Genomic DNA, 25,321 nt, shown 5'->3' with positions numbered 1-25,321 from the left:
GTTAGGTGGCGATATTCGTCGCTGAAGTTCGTGACCAGCAGGTGAACATGCCTGTTGCTAGGCTGAATGATTCCTCCATTAACACAGATTTGTCGTGAAATAAGGAGAGACGAATTGGCCTCTGGAATTACCACGTCAGACACGCCTTGTCCCAATTCTACTTTGACAAAGAGGCTGCTTCGAGGTGGGAGGGTCAGAGAATCGTCGGTAACACAGAGCGCTCTTTTCCGGAATAGCGTACTGTCAGTTGCAGCACAAAAAGGATCTTCGAACGACACAAGTAATTCATGGAGGCCGATGATGGCGCCGCATTCACGAAGGAAGTCCATTCCTAGAATGACTGGCCGAGAGCACACGCGCAATACGAGGGAAGAGCCCGCAAATGTCGACGTACATATTCGATTGTGTGCCGTGCACATACCAGTAGACATGGTAACCTTCCTCAGTTCAGATGCCAGTGCAACGCTCATTACGGAATAGTTAGCATCGGTGTCGATGAGGGCGTTGACAGCATGATTGTCGACGAAGACGGCGATTTTGGCAGAAATGATCTTTCTGCTGTCGGAGAACACTGCAGAACCGGAATGGTCCTCGTCGGGTCGTTGCGAAGAAGGGTCTTTTACCAGGTCGCGACTTTACCCCCAGAAGTCGCTGTTCCTAGTTTCCCCTGGGGGGGACTTGGTTACCGGCTCCTGAAAGGAGAGGATGGGGGCAAACTGGGTGACGTAGACGGGCGAGGCAATGGTGATCTCAACTGGTGGTGCTGAATAGTCGAAGGAGTTTGCTGGTCCGTAAGATAGGCTTCGATTTCGCGGGGGCGCTCACTGTAGCGCGGGCATCGAGCATCAGGGTGGAAGCCGCGGAGACCTAGTTGCCGGTATTGACAGTAGCGCTATACGTGACCCGCTTCGCCGCAGTGACAGCAGAGCAAACGGTTATCAGAGGTGCGCCACGTGCTTGCCTTGCTACCACTTTGTCTTGATGTAGACGGCAGATAGGTAGGTGTGCTCGGAAACCTCGAGACGAAGGCGGGCTCGAAGCAGTGTCGTGGAATGGTTGCATAGCCTGGTACCTTGGCCACATAGTAGGATGTGTAGCCGGTGGCGCAGGAGATCGCAATGCCGTTGCGTATGTCAGGACTGGGGCCTCGGGAATCGATGGTGCGATTGGGGTCAGGGGTGTGACGGCCTGCCGGACGTCTTGTCCGATTACATCCATGAGGGCTAACACAGGTGGATGGGATCCCACTGCCTGAAGCTGTCGCAATTCGTCCCGAACGATACTTCGAATGAAGTCTACGAGGGCCTGTCTCTCGCTGTCAGAGCCGATAGAGCATGCAGTGGCTGGGATTTGGCGTTCGTGTAGTGACGACCGCTGCTGCAGAGAACGTTCCATCGTGGTTGCCTCATTGATGAACTGGGTGACTGTCGTCAGTGGATTGCGCACGAGCCCAGCGAAAAGCTGTTCTTTTACTCCACGCATCAAATGACGTACCTTTTTTTTCTCCGGCATGGCAGGGTGGGGCCGCGCGCTTGAAGAGACGAAGTATGTCCTCGGCAAACATGGATACTCGTTCGTTCGGCCACTGGTTTCTGCAGGATATGGCTTGTTCAGCCCTCTTCTGCTTCATGATGTTGCGACAGGTGTCACAGAGCTGCCGGCTAAACTCTTGCCAGGTTGCAAAGGAGCCCTCGTGGTTCTCGTACCACGTCTTCGCAGAATCCTCCAAGTAGAAGTAAACTCGGCGCAGCTTGCGAACATCATCCCATCCGTTGATACTGGCGACCCGATCAAAGTGGTCGAGCCAGTCATCAACATCCTCAAAGATGTCCCAGTAAACTCGGCGCAGCTTGCGAACATCATCCCATCCGTTGATACTGGCAACCCGATCAAAGTGGTCGAGCCAGTCATCAACATCCTCAAAGATGTCCCCATGGAACGACTTTGGTGTCTGTGGCGCATGAAAAAGATGCGCGAGAAGAGAGCAATGGGCATCGCTGGTTTGGACCGCCTGGCCTGTCATCGGAGTTGCCATCTTTCTGGGTGTCGATGCCAAGGGACCAAATTCAGGGGGTAGCCCACGCAGGCGGCTGCTTCTTGCTCTGGGAGATGTAGCTGTCTCCAAGATGGCCGACACAGCCGAAGTACACGTACCCAGCGTCTCCACCAGTAATGTCACAAGCAAAACAAGACCTACAGCCAGGAGTTCATCTGAACCAGAGAAACGAAAATGTTCTCTTCTTCTTCGCTGCCCAAAACAAGTATGAGCCACAGCGGCTCGTTCGTCAATGGTGGCAATATCTCTTGTGTTCAGAAAGAAACTTACTGTCAATTAACCTGTTAAGCACAACTTTCAGCTTCACAAGGCACATTTCTGTCTTCGACATCTCTCTGGAGTCGAAACATGAAAACCCTCGAACGAGAGGGCACTTAAAGGAGGACTTTTTACCAAGATTTTTAGCATCACATTCGAAATAAACTTCCAACACTCGCTTCTCGGCTCCAAACACACTTGGGACTCGCTTTCCTGCTCAGGATGATCTCCTCTGCCGCATGTTCAACATCAACCTTCTCAAGCAACGTGTAAATGGCATTAACATCTATTCGCAAGACCGTTCTGATGCTTGTGATTTCGGTCAATACTAAGTGCTTCACAAACCTTGCAAGGAGGCTCCTCAGGACACTTGCAACCTGTTTTGCTAAAAAAGCTCTAGGCAGAATCGCACTAAAAAACAGTCAAGAAAGGCTGCACAACCACTGCAATGTTCAGGGAAAAGTTCAGTTTTGCAAGTGCAAGCAGGTCCTTTAGAAAAGCGCCGACATTCTCGTACGCTCTACATTTTCGCATGAGCAGCCTGTGGTCATTTACAACTTTGGTGTAGTGCTTCAACTGCTCCGACATTGCCAGGGCTCCCTCCATCCAGTACTGGAGCATTCTCGACTTAGCAGTCCGATACAAAAGGAAGTAGAGACAGCTTACTACCTGTCTCTCTTGTGGGAACAAATCGAAAATGAGTCTTCCACACGAGAGCCCAATATTATATAAACGAAAAGCAAAATGCGCCACCGATTCTGCCTGCATGAGTTTCGTGGCACCTGCCCCAATGGATCACAGCACTGCCCGCACATACATGATGCCGCCGATTTGGCCTAGCTCGAGACAATGCAGAGATGGCAGACTACCGGACAATAGCCCAACTGACCGCGCAATGCGCTTTGGATCGGATTCATTTTCAATGGATATTAGTTGCCAGACGCTGTAACAGCTGTGCCATTTAAAATCAAAACTCCCTGGAGTCTTTTAGACAGCACAGCTTGCTTTCATGGTCTTTCGCAAATGAAAGGGCTTTTAAAACGAGCATGACTTATAGAGATACATGTTTATTTTTCTCTAGTGGAACAAATCCCACGGCATTTTCAAGGATTACAAGGTACACAAATATTCAAAAAGTTTCGAGGGCCCTTGAACTAATAATATTGGTGTTCCAGGATTTCAAGAGTTCCTGCGAACCCTGAGTTTAGCACATACTGTCATAACCATCGTAGGATGACATACCAAAGTAATGAATTTCAGCTCCCCTTGCGAAAGATTGAAAACTGTTTATTTTCGTAAGGTTAAACCGTTCAAATGGTAATTATAGGTATGAAAAACATGACAAAAATACCTGATGGACACAGTGAAGCTTTAGAGTCTCTGCATTATTACACACATTCCTTGAAGATAGACGTGCTTCAAAGTATTTTTGTACTGTGATCATCCGCAGAAGAGCATGTTCTAAAACAGCTGGTATTGTGTTATTGAAGAGAACTTGGCTTCAGAGGTTAGACTCATCATAATTATTGGGAGCCAGAATACCCGTAAAAAACACGCCGAACCAAAAGGCTGTAAGTAGAGGGAGGAGAGAATCTAAACCTCCTCAACCCTGAAAAATTTTGATGCTCTATCTTTTCATGGGATATCAAAATATTTACACACATTCACAGTGCCGAAGAGGCGCTGCAATCGTCGAAAGGAGCGAACGTGCTTCATCGGCTCCAATTTCTACAAATAATCTTGCAGATTTCAACCGTGTTTTACCAAAAATCTTTCACTGACTGATTTGCGAAGTCGAGCGGAATCGACAATTACCCGATTCTGAGGTGGTCCATCATATTTTGTAGAGTTATTGAACTTTCTGTGAAGACCGAGCAGCAGCCAGGCTGTGCCCAAGCGTGACCAATTGATGCTAGCCCTAGCCGACGCAAGAGCCGAGTGGCCTCAATGGCCGCGGTGCCACTTGTGCGACTCTTTCCAATGCAACGGCACAAGCCGACGAACGCGACTCAAGAATGCATGTGGAAGTGACGGGGAAAGACATTTCTGCCGTCGAAATTACCGACGATGCTGGATGGAAGATTGCCGGAACGCGATGTTCGAGAGCCCGGCAACGCGGGGTGAACTCGTCAAATGACATCGATGCAAGCACCAACAAGCTCGGCATTGGCCAGCAAGGTACTAAGCCCAAGAATGCCAAAGGAAAAGTTATCAATGCGGGCATGCCCAAACTACCGAAATAAGATATCAAGATTGTGGCGCAACTAACAAGGCGACCTCGTCAAAGTCCGCGCTCCAATAGTCACCGCGGCTATCTTCGAGGCTGCTAGTATGACGGAAGAAGAAAGCGCAGAGGACACGGTCTGTCCGAATTCCCTCTAGAACATCGTCATCGTCAGCACTCTGAAAAGAGTGAACGTCGAGCGCTATGTCAAAATGCGGCAGATCCATGGGAAACTCCACAAAGTCAATGCATATGAAACGGCACCTAACAATACAACCAAGGGAGTGATTCGAGGTATCCCCCTTGAGGACAGACCCTGAGTGCTAGACCAGAGCATCATAAACCCAAGAAACCCGTTGGCGTTGGCAGCCGAACGCAAAGGCAATACATCCACGGTTGTCATCGCGTTCGACGGACTCAGAGTGCCCAAGTTCATCAACGCTCATTCCTTGCACTTTGTATCGCAAGAAAATTGACAGCTGTTACCAATGCAGCCGCCTCGGCCACCGTATGGACATTTGCCCAAATCCCACCAACCACATCTGTCGGGGCTGCGGCATCCACAACCCCGACGAACAACACCTGTGCTCACCCAAGTGTAACTTGTGCAGTGGCGCCCACATGATCGCCGACAAGGACTGCAGGGGAACGTACAAGACTCCGTGATACGCAGACTCTAATGGGAGCACCGATCAGCAAATAACCAATGGACGCAGCAAGACTACCTGCTCACCGAGACGGCCACATTGAAATCAAGGTTGCAATCGCATAGCCAGTCCCAGTGTCGCAGAGAAACAAGGCTCAACCGGTCTCCAAGACGTTCCAGGCCACGACACCAGCTCCAGTGGACAAGGTGAGCTTGGCGGACAAAGTCCAAGGCACCGCGCGGGAGGGGTCGGTAAAGCACCTACAGTTGTAGAGCAAACAAATTCGATCAATACTGCCATTATAGATGAACTAAGAAAAGAGAACGCGGTAATGCGCGAGCTAATCCAAAAGCTAACTCAAGAGAAAAGGTGCAAGAACTCAGACGTGAGGGTGCCATGTTGGCACAAAACAAACAAGCGTTCCAGACATGGGAGCTCCAGGCTCAGATTCAAACGCAGGTGCTCCAGCTTTGAAAAATGGCCGATTCAACCAGAAGCCTACAAAGGAGGTTCCGAGAGCCACTTACGAGCTGAAATTCTGCAAATTAAGAAAATCCAGCGCACAATGCAAAGCTCCTTTGAGACGCTACACGCAACAGTCCTTGGGCTCTCAAATGGGGCCACTGAACTCGAGAGAATCATGCAGATGACAATGAATCACCCCGTGTTCACGCAACACAGACACATAACGGCAAACAGCAACATGGGACCAAGCACCCTTCAAAGGCAGTTGGGTAACTTAAACACACATCATGGCTAATGCTAATTAAGGGATAGTCATATGGTAGTGGAATTGCCGTGACTTTGCCGGCAAAAAGGCTGTTCTACAGCAGCACATCAGGCACTCAACACATAAACCTGACATAATATTACTTCAAGAAAGGCTTACAAACGCGGCTACCTTGACAGGCTACAAAGCGCACAGCAGCAAAATCAAGGGAAGGAATTTGTGCACCCTCGTAAGAAAGCGTCTCACGTCTGGTGACCATGAACTAAGGGGCATCCAGATGGAACACGCTCTTATCGAACTGGTACCCACTAAACTGGAGGAAAGAAAGCATGTTCCTATTAAACGTTTATAGGAGCCCATCGAAGCAGCGCCAACGATTCAGGGCATTGCTTCAGAAGACGCTCAAAATTGCCGGGTCTCAGACGCTTATTGCAGGGGGTGATTTCAATGCGGCAAACACAGCGTGGGGTTACAAATACATCACGGCCAAAGGACAAAAACTCGGCTCAGACACGCAGGAACTCGGCTTCACGTTAATAACGGATTCAGCACACTCGACGAGAATTAGGCAACTCCACCACTAGGCACACGACTCTGGACTTGACCTTCGTAAAAAATGCTGGGGCGGCAGCCACCCACGTGGAAAAACACATCTGTCGACCTGGGGAGCGACCACATGATTATCGAAATTCAAGTTCCGGCGTCAGACAAAGCACAGAACAATAAATGCAGATTTTAATAGACTGGGAAATTTCAGGAAGAAACGAGTGCAACAAGAGTGTACAGAAAATAAAATCGCGGACATTGAAGCGTGGGCCCGCTCATTGGTATCGCACACCGAAGCTTCAACCAACACAATTGAAACAAATATCGAAGCGGACTAGATGGACCGTCGCCTGGCGCATCTCACTGAGGCGAAGAACTCTCTTAGTAAGATGGAGGGGACAGAGGCTCAATCAAAGACAAAAAAAAAAAGAAAAAAAAATTCGGCCGATTCCACGTACCTGGAAATCAACGTTGTGCGAAGCATGCGGAGAGAAGGTGACCGTGCTGCAAGTTTATTGTTGAGCACCATGTCATAAAACGACATATAATATATATATATATATATAAATATATATATATATATAAATATATATATATATATATATATATTCGTATAGGAAAGAAGACGCACGTACGAAGTTATTTTATTGACGTTTCGGCCGTGGGTCCGGCCTTCATCAGAATCTATCACGGATATATATATATATATATATATATATATATATATATATATATATATATATATATATATATATATATATATATATATATATATACCAAAAACAAAAGTGATGCTGGGTCCGGGAAAGATCATTCGTATAGGAAATAAGACGCACGTACGAAGTTATTTTATTGACGTTTCGGCCGTGGGCCCGGCCTTCATCAGAATGATTCTGATGAAGGCTGGACCCACGGCCGAAACGTCAATAAAATAACTTCGTACATGCGTCTTCTGTGTGTGTGTGTGTGTGTGTGTGTGTGTGTGTGTGTGTGTGTGTGTGTGTGTGTGTGTGTGTGTGTGTGTGTGTGTGTGTGTGTGTGTGTGTGTGTGTGTGTGTGTGTGTGTGTGTGTGTGTGTGTGTGTGTGTGTGTGTGTGTGTGTGTGTATACATATATATATATATATATATATATATTAATATATATATATTTAGTTCATCTATAATGGCAGTATATGGCAGGGATGTCAGTCAGAAGAACGATACCTGTATCAAAATCATGCAGACAAACAGAAACAGAGATATGCTCTTGAAGCTGCCGGTGCAGGAAGGAGCACTACAAGAAACGAGAGCATATCATCTAACGCGCTAGGAACGCCATTTCCTTCACCACAGACATAGCTCCGGCTTCCCTTATTTAATGCCCGAAGCATCATTAACAAAGTAACTGAACTTGAATAGTTTTGCTATCACGAAGTCCTCATGTGGTGGCCATAACTGAAATGTGGCTACACAGTTGTGTCCCTGATAACTGCATTGTGCCAGAAAGCTACAAAATCTTTAGATCTGATAGGGACTCGCGAGGGGGCGGGGTCTATCATTGTAAAAAACTCTGTTGCGGCCGCCCATGTTCGAAGCAATGTACCAGAAACAGTGTGGTGTAAAATTAACCTTTTTAACACAGTACACCTTCTTGGTGTCTTGTATAGACCACCCGCAACAGCATCAGACTATCTTGATAAATTGAGTAACTTACTTTTTGCCCATGTAAATGGGAACACCAGGCTTATTCTTACTGGATACATTAATCTGCCTCACATTAACTGGGACGCTTTCTTCCCCAGACACGTCAAGATTGATAGTGGCGAAAAGATGTTGGAAATTATGTTCGCTCAAAACTTAACCCAAATAGTGCGCGAATATACACGGATAACATCTTCGTCTCAGTCAGTGTTGGACCTGGTGTTCCTTTCAAACAAATTGTGCAATTATAATACCTGTGCTGATGAGGAAATTTCTGATCATAGATTGGTCTCTATTACAATTCCACTGAGTGTTTCACGAGCTAGAACCTATAAGACCTTGCAAGTGAAAGATTACACGAACACGGACGACAGTTCAATTCTTGACAAGCTGGGGTATTCATTTGGTCATTTTGAGCACGCATCCGAGCGCCAAACAGTTGAAGAATTGTGGCAACGTTTTAAAGATATCATTAAATATTGCATCGACAAATTCGTTCCTAGTAGAGTAAAACAGACTAAAAAGCACAATCCGTGGATAACACGAGATATTATTCACAAAAAGCGACAGTTAAAAAGGCTGCAGAGGAAAAGAAAACATGGCTCCGAGGATATAGCACGTGTACGAAAAGAATTGAAGAAATACTTCTTGGAATCTAAGCACGCTTTTTTTGGTCAAAAATTGATTTCTTTTATTAAACAGTCACATCACAAGTTCGGGCTTTATATGTCCGATCGGCGTGATAAAATTGACCAGCTGAAACGTGGAAATGAAATCGTGACGAAGAATGTTGATATTGCAGATAGTCATAACATTTTTTTTTTCAGTCAGTTTTTACAAGGCGCAGATGTGACACTGAAACAGAGGATGTAATATGCCACTTATCTGAGCCGATGGGTGAGATTACTATTAGTCGAGAAGGAGCATTGAATAGTCTATTGTCTCTTGATTCCAAAAAAACATGCGGGCCTAATAAAATACCCACCCCTTTTTTGCAGCGTTATGTGGAGTGGCTATCTTACTACTTCGAAGCTATTTTTCAAAAGTCTATTTGTACTAGTCAACGTACTAGTGTGTGTGTGTGTGTGTGTGTGTGTGTGTGTGTGTGTGTGTGTGTGTGTGTGTGTGTGTGTGTGTGTGTGTACACATATATATATATATATATTAATATATATATATTTAGTTCATGTATAATGGCAGTATTGATGGAATTTGTTTGCTCTAGAACTGTAGGTGCTTTATCGACCCACTCCTGCGCGGTGCCCCGGACGAGGGACTATTGGTCAAGCTGGCCACTCGTAATAAGTTCACGTGCTACGTGACGCCACACAGGCTCATAACCGGGTGCTGACTTGCCGCTGCAGCTACTAATGGCGCTGACTGACACTCCCACGTTTAAACTCACATATAAACCCAATAAAGTGGCCGGAGGGATAGTCGCCGTGATAGCTCAGTGGCTAGAGCATCGAACGCGTTATTCGAAAGTCATAGGTTTGATTCCTGCTCACGGCAAGTCATTTTTTCACCCACTTTTCTTTTTTCTTATTAACATTACATTGGTTCTAATAACTTCCCCTATACATTCCTTGGCATTATTGTCTGTTAGATCTCTTTAATATTGCGTCAAAACACGGGAAAAGGAGCCCTTAGGTATACACTTCTTTCCCTTATATATATGTGTGTGTGTGTGTGTGTGTGTGTGTGTGTGTGTGTGTGTGTGTGTGTGTGTGTGTGTGTGTGTGTGTGTGTGTGTGTGTGTGCGTGCGTGCGTGCGTGCGTGCGTGCGTGTGTGTGTGTGTGTGTGTGTTGCACGCACAGACATGTGTTGAAGAGTTGCACATGTTTATACCACTAATTGTTTGCACTTACGCAACGATGTCAACTAGAACATGCATATCAGCAAAACCAGAAGCTGATATGAAGCGCTGATGCCCTGGACACTGCTGTATAAATCAACTTAAGCACATGGCACCTTACCACAATGGAGTTAGCCCGACGTGACAGCTGTATCAAAGGAGTACATACGTAACCTTTATAAAATTGCGTATGCAGTACTGAAACCACTATTGACGTTTCACGAAGATTAGCGTCTATTTGAAAAGTAGTTCCGAGACCTGGCGTAGCTCCTTGGTAGAATGCTTGATTGCCACGCAAAATGATTGGGTTAGATTCCTGCTGGGGCCCTGAAGTTCATTATTTGCATTCGTCGGGGGGTCAGCGTTGCCAATGTCAGGCTTTTCTTAACACTGACATTTATTCTATTCCTTAGTTGGGTCGACGCTACCGATGTCGGGTATTGCTTAACGCTGTCGCGTTAGAATTGCCCATGTGTGTTCTCGTCGTTCCTGGGTAGATACAAAGTGTCAATCACCTGTGGTACATACCCGCATACCAGCGGCACATACCCACCCTTGTGTGTGTGCCACTGTTTGACTGGAAGCGTTCGTACACGACAACGTACACGACAGGATTGTGACTTTATTCATGTCTTGACCAGCGCATCATATTCGTCAAATAATCTTACCCTCCCATGCTAATTTTGGTTCACGCCAAGTTAAGGGGGTGATCACGAGAGCACCAAACGTGAGCGGCTAGCTAGCTAGTCAAGGACTTACGTAGGACTTACGTAGAAGAAATCAGGACAGCACTGCACAGTCTCAACAGCAGTTCCGCGCTAGGTCTAGAACGGGTGTGGATTTGATGATTGATTGATATGTGGGGTTTAACGTCCCAAAACCACTATATGATTATGAGAGACGCCGTAGTGGAGGGCTCCGGAAATTTAGACCACCTGGGGTTTTTTAACGTGCACCCAAATCTGAGCACACGGGCCTCCAACATTTCCGCCTCCATCGGAAATGCAGCCGCCGCAGCCGGGATTCGAACCCGCGCCCTGCGGGTCAGCGGCCGAGTACCTTAGCCACTAGACCACCACGGCGGGGCTAGAACGGGTGTGGAATGATGCTTTGAAGAACCTTGACGACCAATCTGTGCAATGGTTTACAGAATACATGAATGACTGCTGGCAGAGTGGCTGCTTGCTGGAACAGTGGAAAACTACGAGACTGATCCTTATTTCGAAACCCGGTAAAAGCCGAGCCTCGACAACCTTCACCCCATATTGCTGACGTTGTGTCAGCAAGACTGTGGAGCACGCTCGGCTTAACCGCTAGCGAGCCTATCTAGAGCACAAAGGGGCATATCCTCCATCGATCATCGGGTTCCACCCACAGCTATCCACACTAGATGCAATACTACAGTTGAAACACCACGTGCTCGATGGTAACACGAAAGGGACCATAGTAACTTTTGGCCTCGACGAGAGCTTGTTCGATAAAAAGCGCACTCAGCGATACTCCACCAAATATCACGGCAAAAGCTCGGTCTAAGTCCGAACTCCTATTCCACCCTACACAGAGGGGTAGACCGCTAGGGACTAGAGGAATGGCGGCAAGAACTAGAGGCGAATACGAAGAGATCAGACTATGCACAAGTAATGATGCAATACCGTATTTACTCGATTCTACCGCGCCCTCGATTGTAACGCGCACCCAATTTCCACGACGAAAAAAAAAAAAAAACTTAAGACATAGATTGCAACGCGCACCCATTTTTCTCGCTGGCCCGCATGATCACACCACTCGAAAAAACGACTCCTTTCGGGAGCATCTTCCATTTAAATATGAGGTACGACGAAGCTTGTGCCCATCTGATATGTAACAGAGCATTGCCGTCATTGTAGTTTTACCGTGGACCAATGTCAGCACGGGAACTTGCTTCGCCCCCTTCTTCTCGACAGTTTTGGTGCCAGGCATGTCGAAGTAAAGAGGCGACTGATCGGCATTCCCGATTCGCCCAAGCAGGTAGCCGTTGTTGTGCCGCAAGTTTAGGACGAACCTCTGAAAACTGTGAAGCTTTTCATCGTACTCCTCCGCAAAACTTTTCGCATATGCCCGTTCCCCTTCGGAGGGAAAAGCCTTTCCTCTTCATAAAGTTAGTTAGCCAGCACCTGCTCGCTTTAAACTGGCTCCGCATTAGACCTTTTTCTGAGGCTAATTGCATAGCCAGCACTTGGAGCAGTTCTGTCGTCACGGGCTGCCGTGCCGCTCGCTGCTCAAGCACATACTCGCCGAGCAGCTCTTTAATTTGCGGAAACCGACCTTGCTGTTGTCCACTGAAGCCTTTGTGTAAAGCTTTGCTGTCGACAATCTTCTGCTTTTGTTTCCGCCAGTCCCGCACACACGTTTCAGGAACTCCGAACAACCGCGATGCGGCCCGATTTACGTCCGTTTCAGCACACGCGATGACTTTTCTTTTAAAAGCGGCACCGTGGTGCACTCGTCGAGTTTTTAGAGTCGGCCCTTCCATGCCGTCGATGCTAATGCACACCAAGATGATGATCTCCTCAGCACACGTACGAAGTGCCGCACATGGGGAACACATAGGCAGAAATGGCGGAAGCGCCATGCCGACGCACGTAGGGGGCGGCCATTTCTGAATGCCGATGGCAATAAAACGACCGTATTTTTTTTTTTTTTTCGTACTCGATTCTAACGCGCATGCGATTTATGAACTCGCTTAACCTGAAAAAAGGTGCGCGTTATATTCGAGTAATTACGGTACTCCCGATAGTGAAGAGAATAAGGGTCCTCAGCATGATAATCGAGGCAAACAGAGCTAATAGCGAAACCATCATAAACTAAAGCACAACTCTACTAACGCCATGAGAGTTCTCAAAGGGGTCACTAGCATTAGAAGCGGAATGAGAAAAGATAGTCTCATACGACTTACACACTCTTTCGTCATGTGTCACATTGCGTACGTTCCGTCATTTCACAACTGGTACCAGGCAGAAGAAGCCAAGATCAACGCCCTCATGCGCAGAGTGTACAAGGTGGCACTGAGTCTACCCGAGTCCATCAGCGCGCACTTGCTGCTTCAACTTGAAGTTCACAACATGCTAAGTGAAACAGCAGACGTGCAGTGCACATCCCAACTGGAAAGACTATCGGGCACGACAGTGGGACGCCAGATGATGAAAAGACTCGGCATCCGTCACCACACCGAACAAAGCCAGAAAGTCGCTCTTCCAGACGCAATCCAACAAACGATAAGGGTTGAGCCAATTCAACGGAACATTCGCCTGGAACACAACTGGGGCAGAAGAGTGGCCAGGGCAAGAGCTCTTCGTTGATGACGCTGATGACGTCATCAACGAATTGATGACGTTGGTTTGTTGATGACGCTGAATACGCAGACCGCTCGCGATTCGCAATCATGGTCGTCGATTGGAAAGGCAAAACGAGAATATCGGCAAGTATTCGATGAGAGCGCGCACAAGAAACGGAGGAAGTAGTGGTGGCGCTTGCACTCGCGGATCCGTCATGCAGTACTGTCCTTTGCGACTCAAGACAAGTGGTAAGAAACTTCGCCAAAGGATGGATCTTGCAGCGAGCGGCCACAGTCCTGCGCAATAGAAAATTATATCGAGTGGTAGAGCTTCAAACCAGACTTCTGTGATTCCCAGCTCACATGGGAGAGGTATCCGAGATGCAGCGCAACCTAGACGAGACTGAACACGCCAAGAGAACCACGTCGGCGACCGTCCTCTATGGAAAAACACCAAAGATTGCTTGACGACCTGTAATGAAGTTACCAAGGCCTTCTATCTGGCCCGCCGAACCTTTCCTCCACCGAGCAAGACGCTGAACAGGATGCAGGCAGCGGCCCTACGACAGCTGTAGATGCACACGTATCCCAACCCATAACTGTTTGTCAGAATATACTCTAATATATGTCTGACGAATATATGGAAGATATGCCATAGTGAGGTTGCCACATTAAGCCACATGATCTTCGCAAGGCGCTGATCTTCGCAAGTCACATGAAAATTCGCAAGGCGCTAAATCGGGAACCCTTTCGCCGCGGTGGGCCACTTCCCTGTGCAGCCCCAGCCTCGGCGACTAACTCTAGGCCATCCAGCAGGCCCACGAGGTGGCGGTCAGGCAAGGTTTTGACGGCCCCACGCGGAAGACTTAAGGCCCGGTCGGTGAAAACACTGCTGGACTGCCAATAAAGTTGTTAACAACCAATTTACAGTGCTGACCAATTTAGCAAAGTGTTTATTGACAAAGCTGAGCGTAGCGTGTAGCTTTACAAATGCGCAATATACATTTAACTAATTCGACAGTATAGCATACCTGCCAAGTTCGAGGATTCTGAATCCTTAAGATTTCCGCAACAGGTGGGGGGGGGATTACGCTGAAATATTTACCGCTATTGTTTTTTTGGCATAAAAAAAAACACCTGCAAGTTCGAGGATTCTGAATCCTTAAGATTTCCGCAACAGGTGGGGGGGGGATTACGCTGAAATATTTACCGCTATTGTTTTTTTGGTATAAAAAAAAACAATCGCAAGCACCAACATTAGCGTTGCGGTCTTATAGTGGCTTGGAGAGGCTGAACACACGAGGGTAGGCTTTCCCACTAAAGTGAGAGTCTCAAAGGATCAACACACCTAGCAGAATCTGTTGCCGTCAAAAGAACTTGCGTATGTCTTCCTGGGAGATGCGTGAATGAACGGGAGGGTGCAGGTCGCTGCCACAAAAGTGTGGGTCAAAGCTTTGCTCACTACTAGATTCTTTTGACAGGAATGCCAAAACGTGTCGGGCCTTTCTTTTTAACGTATTTACAGCCCTTAATCTACCGCTGTGATAGCCGCAGCCCTCGGAGCTCATAGATCGCTTTCACATCGCCGCGCTCGTAGTTTCGTGCACGGCGACTGCAGCAAACGGTAGTTCCTTTTTCAATCCCCCGTGCACTTCGACTACGCAAGGGCCTTTAACAAAGTTGTTTTATTCCATCTACGATCGCATCTGCCGCTGTTTTGTCCACAGAGTTTGCAGAAAGCAGCATTGCTTTGACCAGATGAGCGTTAGACGTGCGCACACTTACAGGGTTCTGTCAGTTACGTCGACGCTCGATGGACATAGTGGAATCAGGCTGGAAAATTTCACGAATCCATACCTGCAGTGGTTTCGCATCACTGAAATTCCAATATACGTTTGGATGAACACCTCTAAAATTCATTCGTAATAAAATGGGGTAGGTTCAAAAAGCCTGGAGCGGATTGGGCTGCTTTTTTGTCAATGTGACCAGATCATGCACACAAATTTTGATTTCCGGGAGATTTCCATGACAACCGTACAAATGAAAGAAGCGGTCGAAATTCGGGAGCCTCCCGGCCAATCCGGGAAATTTGGCAGGTAAGGTATACAGGTCTCAGAAATATTTCATGTCTAACGTAATTGGATAAGAAATGCACCGCCTACACATAGAGGCCGTTCTACAGGGCATTGCACAGATATTTTTCGTGTACTTTGTGTGCGCGCATGTGTGTGTGCATGTACAAATACAAGTTAAATTTCGCAGAACATAAAGCATCACTGCCTGCCTACACTTTTCACACTTAAAAAAAAAAACTACATCTATAAGAAAGAACAATGTCATAAACAAGAGCTTGCTAACGTGCAATAAACACGCCAATAGAAGATTTGGAAAGTAGCATAACATAAGCTGTCGATAGAAAATTAAAACTTACAGAATAACAGCTAGGTGGGCTATTGGCCGCGAGATCGAGCAGAGTCGCCGTCTGGCGCAACGGTGAAGTGTGGATTGCTCCCTGCGTCTTATGCTAGTCACGTTGTGTTTCGATGTGCGCGTACATCATGCAAGTTTTCAAAGCGTGGTTTGTCCAGCCATGACAGCGCGAGTGTAACTATTTCTACGTATACCTAAAAGTACGTACGAAATTATTTTATCTTGCTTAACTGCTAATGCAGTGTAATAAGATCGGCGAGTGCAACTTTCCACAGTGCTGTTAATTGTCGTCGTACCCTCCACTCATCAGAATAATTTCAGAGTAAGTGCCGCTTTCTGTTTCAAGCACATCGCAAAAAGCTCTTGGCATCCTACCAAACATGGTGACTATTAAATGCTGTGTGAATGTAGCATTTTATGGCGACTCTGCTGTAAAAAAAAAAAACAAAAAAACAGGCTCTAGCCCATGCATTTGCATGAGGTTGGTAGGTGTACAACTACAGCACTGCAGCTTATCAATCATGCGAGGAGCCTTAGTTGTGTTTATCTGGCCGTGGTACCACTACATAGAAATATTACTATATTTATATGTAAATACAGTCGAATCTCGATAATTCAAACCCAAAGGGGCCTGAAAATTTATTCAAATTAAAAGAATTTCGAAATCATAAAAGGTAAATAAACGGAGGGCTCTCCATGCAGTGGCGCATGTGCATTGAGCTAACACACGAAGGGGAAGTTTCATAAGACTTACATTTATTCACAAACCACAGGACATCCGTTATGAATTGAAGTAATCAGTGATGCGCATCTGCACACGTTTGTCTTGCAGTGAGTCAATCCATTTCGCAAGCAGCTTGGAAAGCATTTCTACCTCGGCTTCAGCATTCTCCTGGCAAAAGAAATTGCGCGCGGAAGTGTCCAGGGCCGACACTTTCTAAAGACGATGACAACGACGACTCCGCTACGCAGCCGCAGCATGGCCAGCACGTGATGAGAAAGGAGGAGCATCTCCACGCAGAGAGAAGCAGATCGGCATTTGAGAGAAACCAACACTCTACGGCAGCATTTTTTTTCTATGTCTCTCTTTGCGTGCGTGGTTGAAAGGAGAAGGGTTACATGGCAGGGATGGGAAAGGGGAAGCCTGGCACTGGCACGTGAGAGACCCCCTCTCCCCCTTCAAGGCACAGAGCCGTGCGCCCACAAGGAGCAAAGGCTGTAGAAGATAGTGCCTTTTTCCTTTCCTTTAACCACACATTCAACACAACCACAGCTTTCTTTTCTCTCTCTCTCTGTCTCTATCTCTTCGTGCGCGGCATTGGAAGGAGAAGGGTCTTTACGTGGCAGGGACGAAAAAGGGAGAAGCGTGACACGGACGCATCGCAGATCAGAATTTGAGAGAGTGCAAACATTCCACCGCAGCCTCTTCTTTTCTTTTCATTTCTTTCGCCCGCAGCGATGAGGTGTGGCAGGTGCTGCCGCGGGATTGGACGGGGTGCTGAGAGCATTTTCGAAGTGTGGTATGTTCGAAATAACCGTCGCAAGTAGCTTGCGCGTTCGAATTACCAGGCATTTTCACCCATTGGAATACACATAGCTTTGACGGGACCTCATCGCGAGTTCGAATTAACAGGAAGTTCAGATTAAGCGTGTTCGAATTAATGAGATTATGCTGTGTTACTATCGCATAAACTGTGACACATCGGTACTTACACTGTACTTAAAACAGAGTTACCAAGTGCAACCGTGTGCTTAGATTTAAAAATGCATTAAAGAGCCCAGACATTGAAAATCAATTCAGGCGGCATGCCTTTTATATAATGTCATATAGTTTCACTGAAAATTTCATCTTTTTTACATTGTTTTCAGCGTTAGTGTGGCATTGTTAGTGACCGACGGAAAGCAGTAATAATTTTTTGCCTGAAAAAAAAAAAAGCTTGTTCTATTAACCAGGCCTTTGTCGTAGCATCGTCATGCACGTAATGCATCGATGAAAGCTTTCAGCCTAACTCTTATGTTTTCAGTGGTGCAAGAACAAGTGCGTACACGTGGCAAACGCAGTGTAGCGCAAAGTGCTATCAGCCACTAAGCTTTCTTTGCTAGACTTATCAACTGTCCCACATTTCATGGTAAACAGAATCGGAGCAAAAAAATATAATAAATCATATGCATACAAGGTGCGAACGCGGGTAGTGAACAAATAGCACCGATATGCGGGCTTTCTACTATCTTTCTTTCTCTCTCTTTTGTAGTATGCAGATGACAAAGATGTAATTAAGTAGTTCAGTCATGCTACAGCTGTGCGTAGCATGCGGAACACAAGCTAACCACGTAAAACACAACAGAAAAGACGTGATTTAGTGCGAAAGCATGAAGAGAGTCACCCAGGGTGAGCATCCCTATAAAAGGCAGAATGCGCATTACTCGTGGGTAATGTTAACCTTGCATAGGCATTGTGCACCGATTCAGTAGAAAAGAGCGTAGATAATAACAGTAAACTGTAGTCAACGCATTTTATGGCCGACAATCGGCTCAGACCACACGCAATAAAGCTTCGCAGCGTGTATTCGTATACGCGCTGCTGATCGCCTATCCACACTCTCGCGGGACGGTGCTGCCACCTATAGCCCGATCTTGCCGTGAATATATACAACTGCGCTTTTTAATATGATCAAGACATACCTGCCAACCTGGCAACAAAAAAATTTGTAAAACCGCCGCCGAGCGGGAAAGAGGGGCGGGGGTACTGATTTTTTTTTCTTTAGCTGTAACGAATTTGCTTTTAGCAACAAGCATAATCATGTTTTGCCTCCATAAGACAAATCCTTCAAAGAGTTACCAGCAACAACTCAATAGGGCAACATTATTTTTGTAATGATTTTGCTGTGGCGGACTTAGCCCGCTTGAGAAAGCCCTACGTGTAACTTTGCTCAAAGCAGGTTCCACTCTGGTGCCCTTTCACCATCATCAGGCTCTCTAGGATTTTTTCACTCACAGATGAGCAGAACCCTGAGTTTTTTTTACGGTACTGAATATTCTTTAGCATTCAGCATTGGAGAATGAAGAGAATGCCCAGCATAACAAGTGAAATATTGTGGAACCTGAGTGAACCGTCAATACTTCCAACTTCTCCCTAACGCGCCCATTCCACGTCACACCTAGGCTCTTTCAAAATGTCTGCTGGAACATCATATGCTTGCAAGCTCGCAAACTCGACCTCGACTTTATCAATTGCAATCACTCTTGGTTTCCCGCATTGCTGTGGCAAAAGACCAGGGAATGCAGTGACGAAATGACATACGCTGCTGAAAGAAGCCATTTGTAACGAATATAATCACAAGATGCTGTGAAGTACAGACGTACAGCAGAAAATAATTGTTCTGTTTCCCTTGAGTGCAGCGTCTCCACAACAGAAGGGATCATGCTGCCAATAACATGGTCTTCGTCTGCTCTTTGGTTCTCTGCAAGTCCATAGCAAACTTCAAGTAATGAATCGCATTCTTTCAAGACACCACGCCGCACAAATCTGGTGAGGAGATGTTCGAGTGGGCGGTTCAAAAGGCCTCTCAGTAAGTGAATATGGGGAGCTTGTTCTTGAAGAATACAATTTGTTTTCTCAAAAAGCGGCACTACATTCTGCAAGAATAGGCAGCATGCCCTATGTAGCTCCGATGACAGAAAAACAAACAGGCGCTCTTCACGAATCAGGTTGATTCGTCTGGATTCCGTAGTCTGAAGCTTCATCTTTTTGGCTTCAGGTGCAAGATGAACACTTTTTCTTTTTAGTGGAACCACATCGGTGTCGGCACTTTTTTCCGAAGACTAAAGTGCACCTTGGAGTAAATGCAGAGTTCGTTAGGGTTTGTTGAGAAGTCTTTGGAATCTAGTATGACTCCAAAAACAGGCTCTGCTTATTGCACTTCTTCAGCTCTCTCTCTCTCTCTCTCTCTCTCTCTCTCTCACACACACACACACACACACACACACACACACACACACACACACACACACACACACGCACACGCACACACACACACACACACACACACACAAAAAACAGAGATGGCTTCCATTGGTCTAGAAATCTCTTTAAAGACTTTCCCAATGAAAGCCAACGGGTTGACAAATGCTTCAGCATCTTCCTCACCTCGACGTCCTGCATTTGCTGAAAATCTTTGAGTCAATCCTTCTGTTTCACACTTTTTTCAGGGTAAAAAAAAATGTCAATCAAAGCTTCATCAACCTTTACCTGAAGACATGATGCTCCTATTTGCACGACCAAATTTGTCAGATGGCACGAGCAACCGATCCCAATCAAAGCTAGTTCAACCTCTTTTAACACCGTTGACACACCATTTTTATTGCCAACCATAACACTCGCGTTGTCCGAAAACAAGGCCAACAAGTTCTTCACTGGCAATTCTCGGGACCTCATCGCATCCAAAATCAGATGCCCAATCTTTTGACCAGTCGCCTTAAATTGTCCCGAGGCAAAGAAGGTGGCTTTTCATTGTGATAGTTTCTTTTACAAAATGAGTCACTAGAATGGGATAAAGCTGCGCGTCCCTATTGTTAGAGCCATCCACAGCAATTGAAAACGCTTGCCGTTTAGGGCATCCATCAAGGACGTATAAGCTTTGGCAGCCATTTCCCGAACAATTGCAATCGTCTTTGTTCGCCCACAAGCATAGTGTTCCGATTCTTCACACTTCGGAAACATTTTTCGGAATAACGTTCCAGCGTGATCACTAACACTCAGCGAAATGTTGTGTTCCAACTAAATTGCTGTCACTAGACACTGTAAACGAATAACACCGATATCACTGGCAGTGCGCACGAAAGTCTAAAAGCTTGGCTGGTTGTCAGCCTCTCACAGGTATCCCTGGTACTTTTTCGTAGCGATTTGCAGCTTAATCTCGGATTTCCTCCATGAGAAATGTTCACATCACATATGCAGTGGTACAAAAATCAAACTTCTCGACTTTCTTCGATAGCACAAAGCATGAAAATTCCGTCGTGTACGATTTCAAAAACACTTGAAAGTACTGTCGCGGCATTGAGCCTGCCATCGTGCAGTAAAGCAGCAATGCACACGGCCGCCCTACGGTGTCGGACCAGACGGTGTTGGTCAGACGCAGCGGCCGGAGATACAAGCCTGCCAAGATTCGGAGGAACGCCGAGGAAGTACGTATTCGAACAAGTTCGATCATCACCATCACTTTGTTCAGATGGTGCTATGACTTAAACACCCTTTTTGGTCAAACCATCGGTTCATCAGCTTTTCAATTTCTCCCCACATTTGCTTCCTCCAAGCTACAAAATGTGCTGCAAGAAAACTTGTGCTAGTTGCTCATACCACATGCAGTAGCTGAGGAAGAAGCCATTTACCACAGATAAGCTCAGACAACCTTTCCTACCCCTAGCAGCACTAGGTTGTCTTGCCTTCACAAATGATGGACACTACGAGTTATAGCAAGATCTAAGCACAAATCTAACTTAGCGATCCCAAGTCAAAGGCTCACCTGGTCAAACCAGTAATAGAGAGGCGGTGGGTACCCTTCAGCAGAACACTTCAAAGTGCCCGGAGACCCCTCGACAAGCTCGCTGGAGTCAAGCACCGTGGGCGAGATCTTGGGTTGTGCTGAAAGAGAATGCAGGGTTGTCTCAACAACGGCCCCTGCTTCGACCAAGACAGCTCTCCCTCCTTCTTCTCTGTTCCCTAACGCTCAAAAGGTTCACATTCTAATGCTATGCAGGCCTCTCTAACTGACCTCCAGTTTACTTCTGAGCAGATTTCATTTTATCTCAATTTGCACTTAGCTAGACTGTGTTTCCAATCCTTTGGTCTGACCTATGCACTCAATATCAACAAGGATATCTGCCACTCTATTCTATTGCCTCACCAAAGTAGGTCAGGGAACAAACAGGATCAGAGGATGTCAGTGCATCATCGACAGATTTCACCGATGATGAAGTGTCACATTTATTTTAGAGAAATTCAGGTGAAAAATGTGGACAGAACTCATGGCGTGATGCAGATGGTTATTTGCCAGTTGTGAGCTTTACGCATGCTACCGGTGTCTTTGTTTCCTTCACCCTGTATACCATATTTACTCGCATAATAGACACACTTTTTTTCGAAAAACCCGGTGCCAAGTTCAGGGTGCGCCTATTACGTGGGGTAAACTTTCCAAAAATATTATTTCCAACTACAGCATAGACTGCTAATAATGCAAGCGACTGAAGTCATGAATATCCGCACTAAAGCTGAAATAACCTTCTTCATAGGCCATACTAGCGCAAAACGTGTTGAACATGCAGTCTCGCGTACCCGGAAATCGGACATGCAATGCGGTGTGCTTACAAGCATTCAAATTATTAAAACTTATCTATAATCCGCATTGGGAACAGAATGAACAGAGAAAAAAACTGAGAAAAGAAAGTGCCATCGCGAAAATTCGTGGATGTACGTTCCAGGCCACCACCGAAATTTTGTGCTCTGAGCGGTACCGATCGCACGATTTCATGGGCTTGCACCCCATATCCAAAGAAACTGCAACGGAATTGCGAACCACCTTCAAGTGCTATAAGTGCCACCCATGACCCCTTTCCTTCAAATAAAGCCACCGCAATGAGTTACGTTGATTCCGTAGAAAACCAAACTTTGATTGCCCTCAACCACCACCTAAAAGCAACCAACGCTAATTCGGCCTAGCCCACGGTTTGGCATGTTGTTGCGGGAAGTTTGTACAAGACATCATGAATATTGGGTGACAAAAAGATCGCTTTCAAGCACTGACCCATATGAACAGCGCGCGCGATGCAACATTTAGGTTCACGACAGGGAGATAAATGGTGACAAAAGTCCGCCGAGCTTGTGCAAGTCCGCCTAATGGCAGCTAAGGCAAAAGCTTGCGTCTGAAAGCCCGAAAGCTTTTAAATTGCGGACGAGGTAGCAAGTGCGATAATAACGACGTTTTGCCCGACAGAAAACTCAAAGCGCATTTGATGAGGACGCTATCGCACGTTCCATGCAGAACGCGCACAGCCAAAACCACCTCGGCGCCGGTGCAAAGGTTACTACGATGCTCAGGCAACTGCCCTTCACACTCAGCGAGCCAGCGCATCTGACGCGGCACTGCCACTGTCTTTTCTCATTTATTTGTTTTCTTCGCTCCAGTTTACGTGAGAGGTCGTCGAATGGCAACCATGCAAGTACAGTACAGAACTACTAATCACGCCCAAGTTTGGGGTGCGCCTATTACGTGCGGAAATGAAAAAAATCCGATTTCTCATTACCAAACTGGGGTGTGCCTATTATGCGAGTAAATATGGTATATGAGTCATATTTTCATCAATTAAACAGTTCACACTCGTGTTGTGTACTATGGATGCTTATTTAGCGAGTCTTTGTCATTGCATCAGAAGTGTCAACATTCGTTTTAAACAAGGGCCCGGAATAATTACCACAATTCCTTGCATGCAACCAATACAGAAAAATTCAGATACACTGAGACCCCAATATAATGATCCGTATATTGAAATATTAGTTATAACAAACTAAATAAATAGTTTTGCAATAGTTATAGTGCTAAAATATACCTCTAAAACGAATTTTCACATAAAGTAGAACTTTGATTATATGTACCCCGGTTTCGCGACAACCCGCATTTTATGACATATCATTTTGGTACCAGCGAAATCTTCAAAGAAGTTTATTCAAGTACCCTAAGGGCCCTTCTAGGGGCGTTACATGGGGGGGGGGAACATAAATACAAATTTTTTCAGAGAATGAATAATTATAGGTTAATACAATTTTACGGTATAGAAAATCATAAACATCAATGCAAGCAATACAACAAGAAATACAATAAGCAATACAACATCGAATAAAGCATCATTGTTAATGAAAGAGACATGGTTCTAAATACGTGAGCAATTCTGAATTAAACAAAAAAGGTTCACTTATAGAAGCAAAATGGTTCACTTATAGAATGCAAGGTAATGCATTCCATTCATTTATTGATAGTGTTAATGACAAATTTTCATATTTTTCTGTACGGGCGAAAATGGGGTTAACTTTGAAAGCGCGATTGGTACGCCTCCAAGATGCCGGCTTGCGCCTGAAGCTAGCAAAATGCAAAATAATGAAAGATTGCTTTGAGTACTTAGGACACATCATCACCGCTGAAGGCTTGCATCCCAGCCCCAGGAACGTGGAAGCCATCCTCTCGACACCAAGGCCACAAGACGTAGAAACTCTGCAAAGCTTTATGGGGTTGATAAACTTCTACCGGAAGTTCATCCCTCGCTCGTCAGCGGTACTCAATCCATTGAAAGGTCTATTGGTACCAGGTACACCATGGACCTGGGCACCACGTCAGGAGGAGGCCTTCAGCGAAAGTAAGCAGCTCTTGGCATTTCCGATGACATTGGCGCACTTTGACACGAAAAAAACTACAGTGCTTGTAACTGATGCGTCTCCATATGGTCTTGGCGCAGTTCTAGCCCAGCCGGAAGCGTCGGGAGAACAGTGACCAATTGCTTTCGCGTCCAGAAGCTTGGCCACAGCTGAACGAAACTACAGCCAGCTCGATAAAGAAGTCTTAGCAGTTGTGTTCGGGGTAACACGTTTCAAGCAGTACCTTAGGAGACAGCGATTCGAAATCGCAACGGATCACGAGCCACTTTTAGGGCTTCTGGCGGCAAATAAGCCGATTCCAGGATCTTGCTCACCTCGATTACTCTGCTGGGCACTCTTTTTTTTCGGGCTATGATTATGTGTTGAAGTACACACCTGGTGGTCACACTCCACACGCCGATGCCCTGAGCCGACTTCCTCTTCCATTAGCCGATTTTGAAAATGAGAACCCGCCGGAGATTTTTATGCTCCAAGGATTTTACCACAGAGTGATATCAGCGCAAGCTATTGCGGCCGCTATGAGCGAAGACCTGCTGCTGTCACGTCTTCGCGAAGCTCTTTGGGCTGGCAGGGGAGTTGCCCTAGAAGCTCCATAGAAAAAATACACTAGGTACTAGTATTCGTGACATGAATGTGCAGAGTGATTGCATTCCGCTAGGAAGCAGGGTGGTTGTGCATGCGTCTATGCAGGTCGACGTGTTAAGACTGCTACATGAAGGGCATCCAGGAAAGGCCAACATGAAAGCAGTGACCCGTAGCCACGTTTGGTGGCCAGCCATAGATGAGGTCACGGCAGCTGTGCAAGCATGCCGCACCTGCCAAGAAGATCAGCAATTACCGAGACGGGTGCCAATCAAGCCATGGCCATTCCCATAGAGATCGTGGTCTCGGATTCATGTAGACTAAGCTGGACCACTAAGGAATGCTTACTTGTTCATAGCGGTCGACGCATACTCGAAGTGGATAGAAGTGTTCCCCATATCCAGCCCATCGAGTGCAGTTACTACTGGTTGCCTGCGAAAAATGTTCGCTACTCATGGACTCCCTCGTGTAGTCGTATCCGACAATGGTCCAGCGTTCGTGAGTGAAGAATACAAGATCTTATTGCGCAGAAACGGCCTCCGACAAATTCTTGTACCACCTCATCACCCAGCCTC

General features: G+C 46.3%; 1 protein-coding gene across 11 annotated transcripts in view; it reads right to left on the bottom strand.

Moving 5' to 3' along the window:
• Positions 1-25,321, bottom strand: part of Fas2 (neural cell adhesion molecule fasciclin 2) — a 335,700-nt gene that overhangs the window by 265,679 nt on the left and 44,700 nt on the right. For all 11 annotated transcript variants that reach the window (XM_037423629.2, XM_037423630.2, XM_075893992.1 and 8 more), the window contains exon 5: positions 21,265-21,383. In XM_037423629.2, coding sequence (XP_037279526.1) covers positions 21,265-21,383 — 119 coding nt within the window. The remainder of the gene's footprint in view (positions 1-21,264; positions 21,384-25,321) is intronic.

Source organism: Rhipicephalus microplus, chromosome 4 (genome assembly GCF_043290135.1).
Source record: "Rhipicephalus microplus isolate Deutch F79 chromosome 4, USDA_Rmic, whole genome shotgun sequence".
Classification (NCBI taxonomy): domain Eukaryota; kingdom Metazoa; phylum Arthropoda; class Arachnida; order Ixodida; family Ixodidae; genus Rhipicephalus; species Rhipicephalus microplus.
The sequence above is the reverse complement of the archived record's forward strand: the minus strand, read 5'-3'. Positions and strand labels throughout refer to the sequence as shown.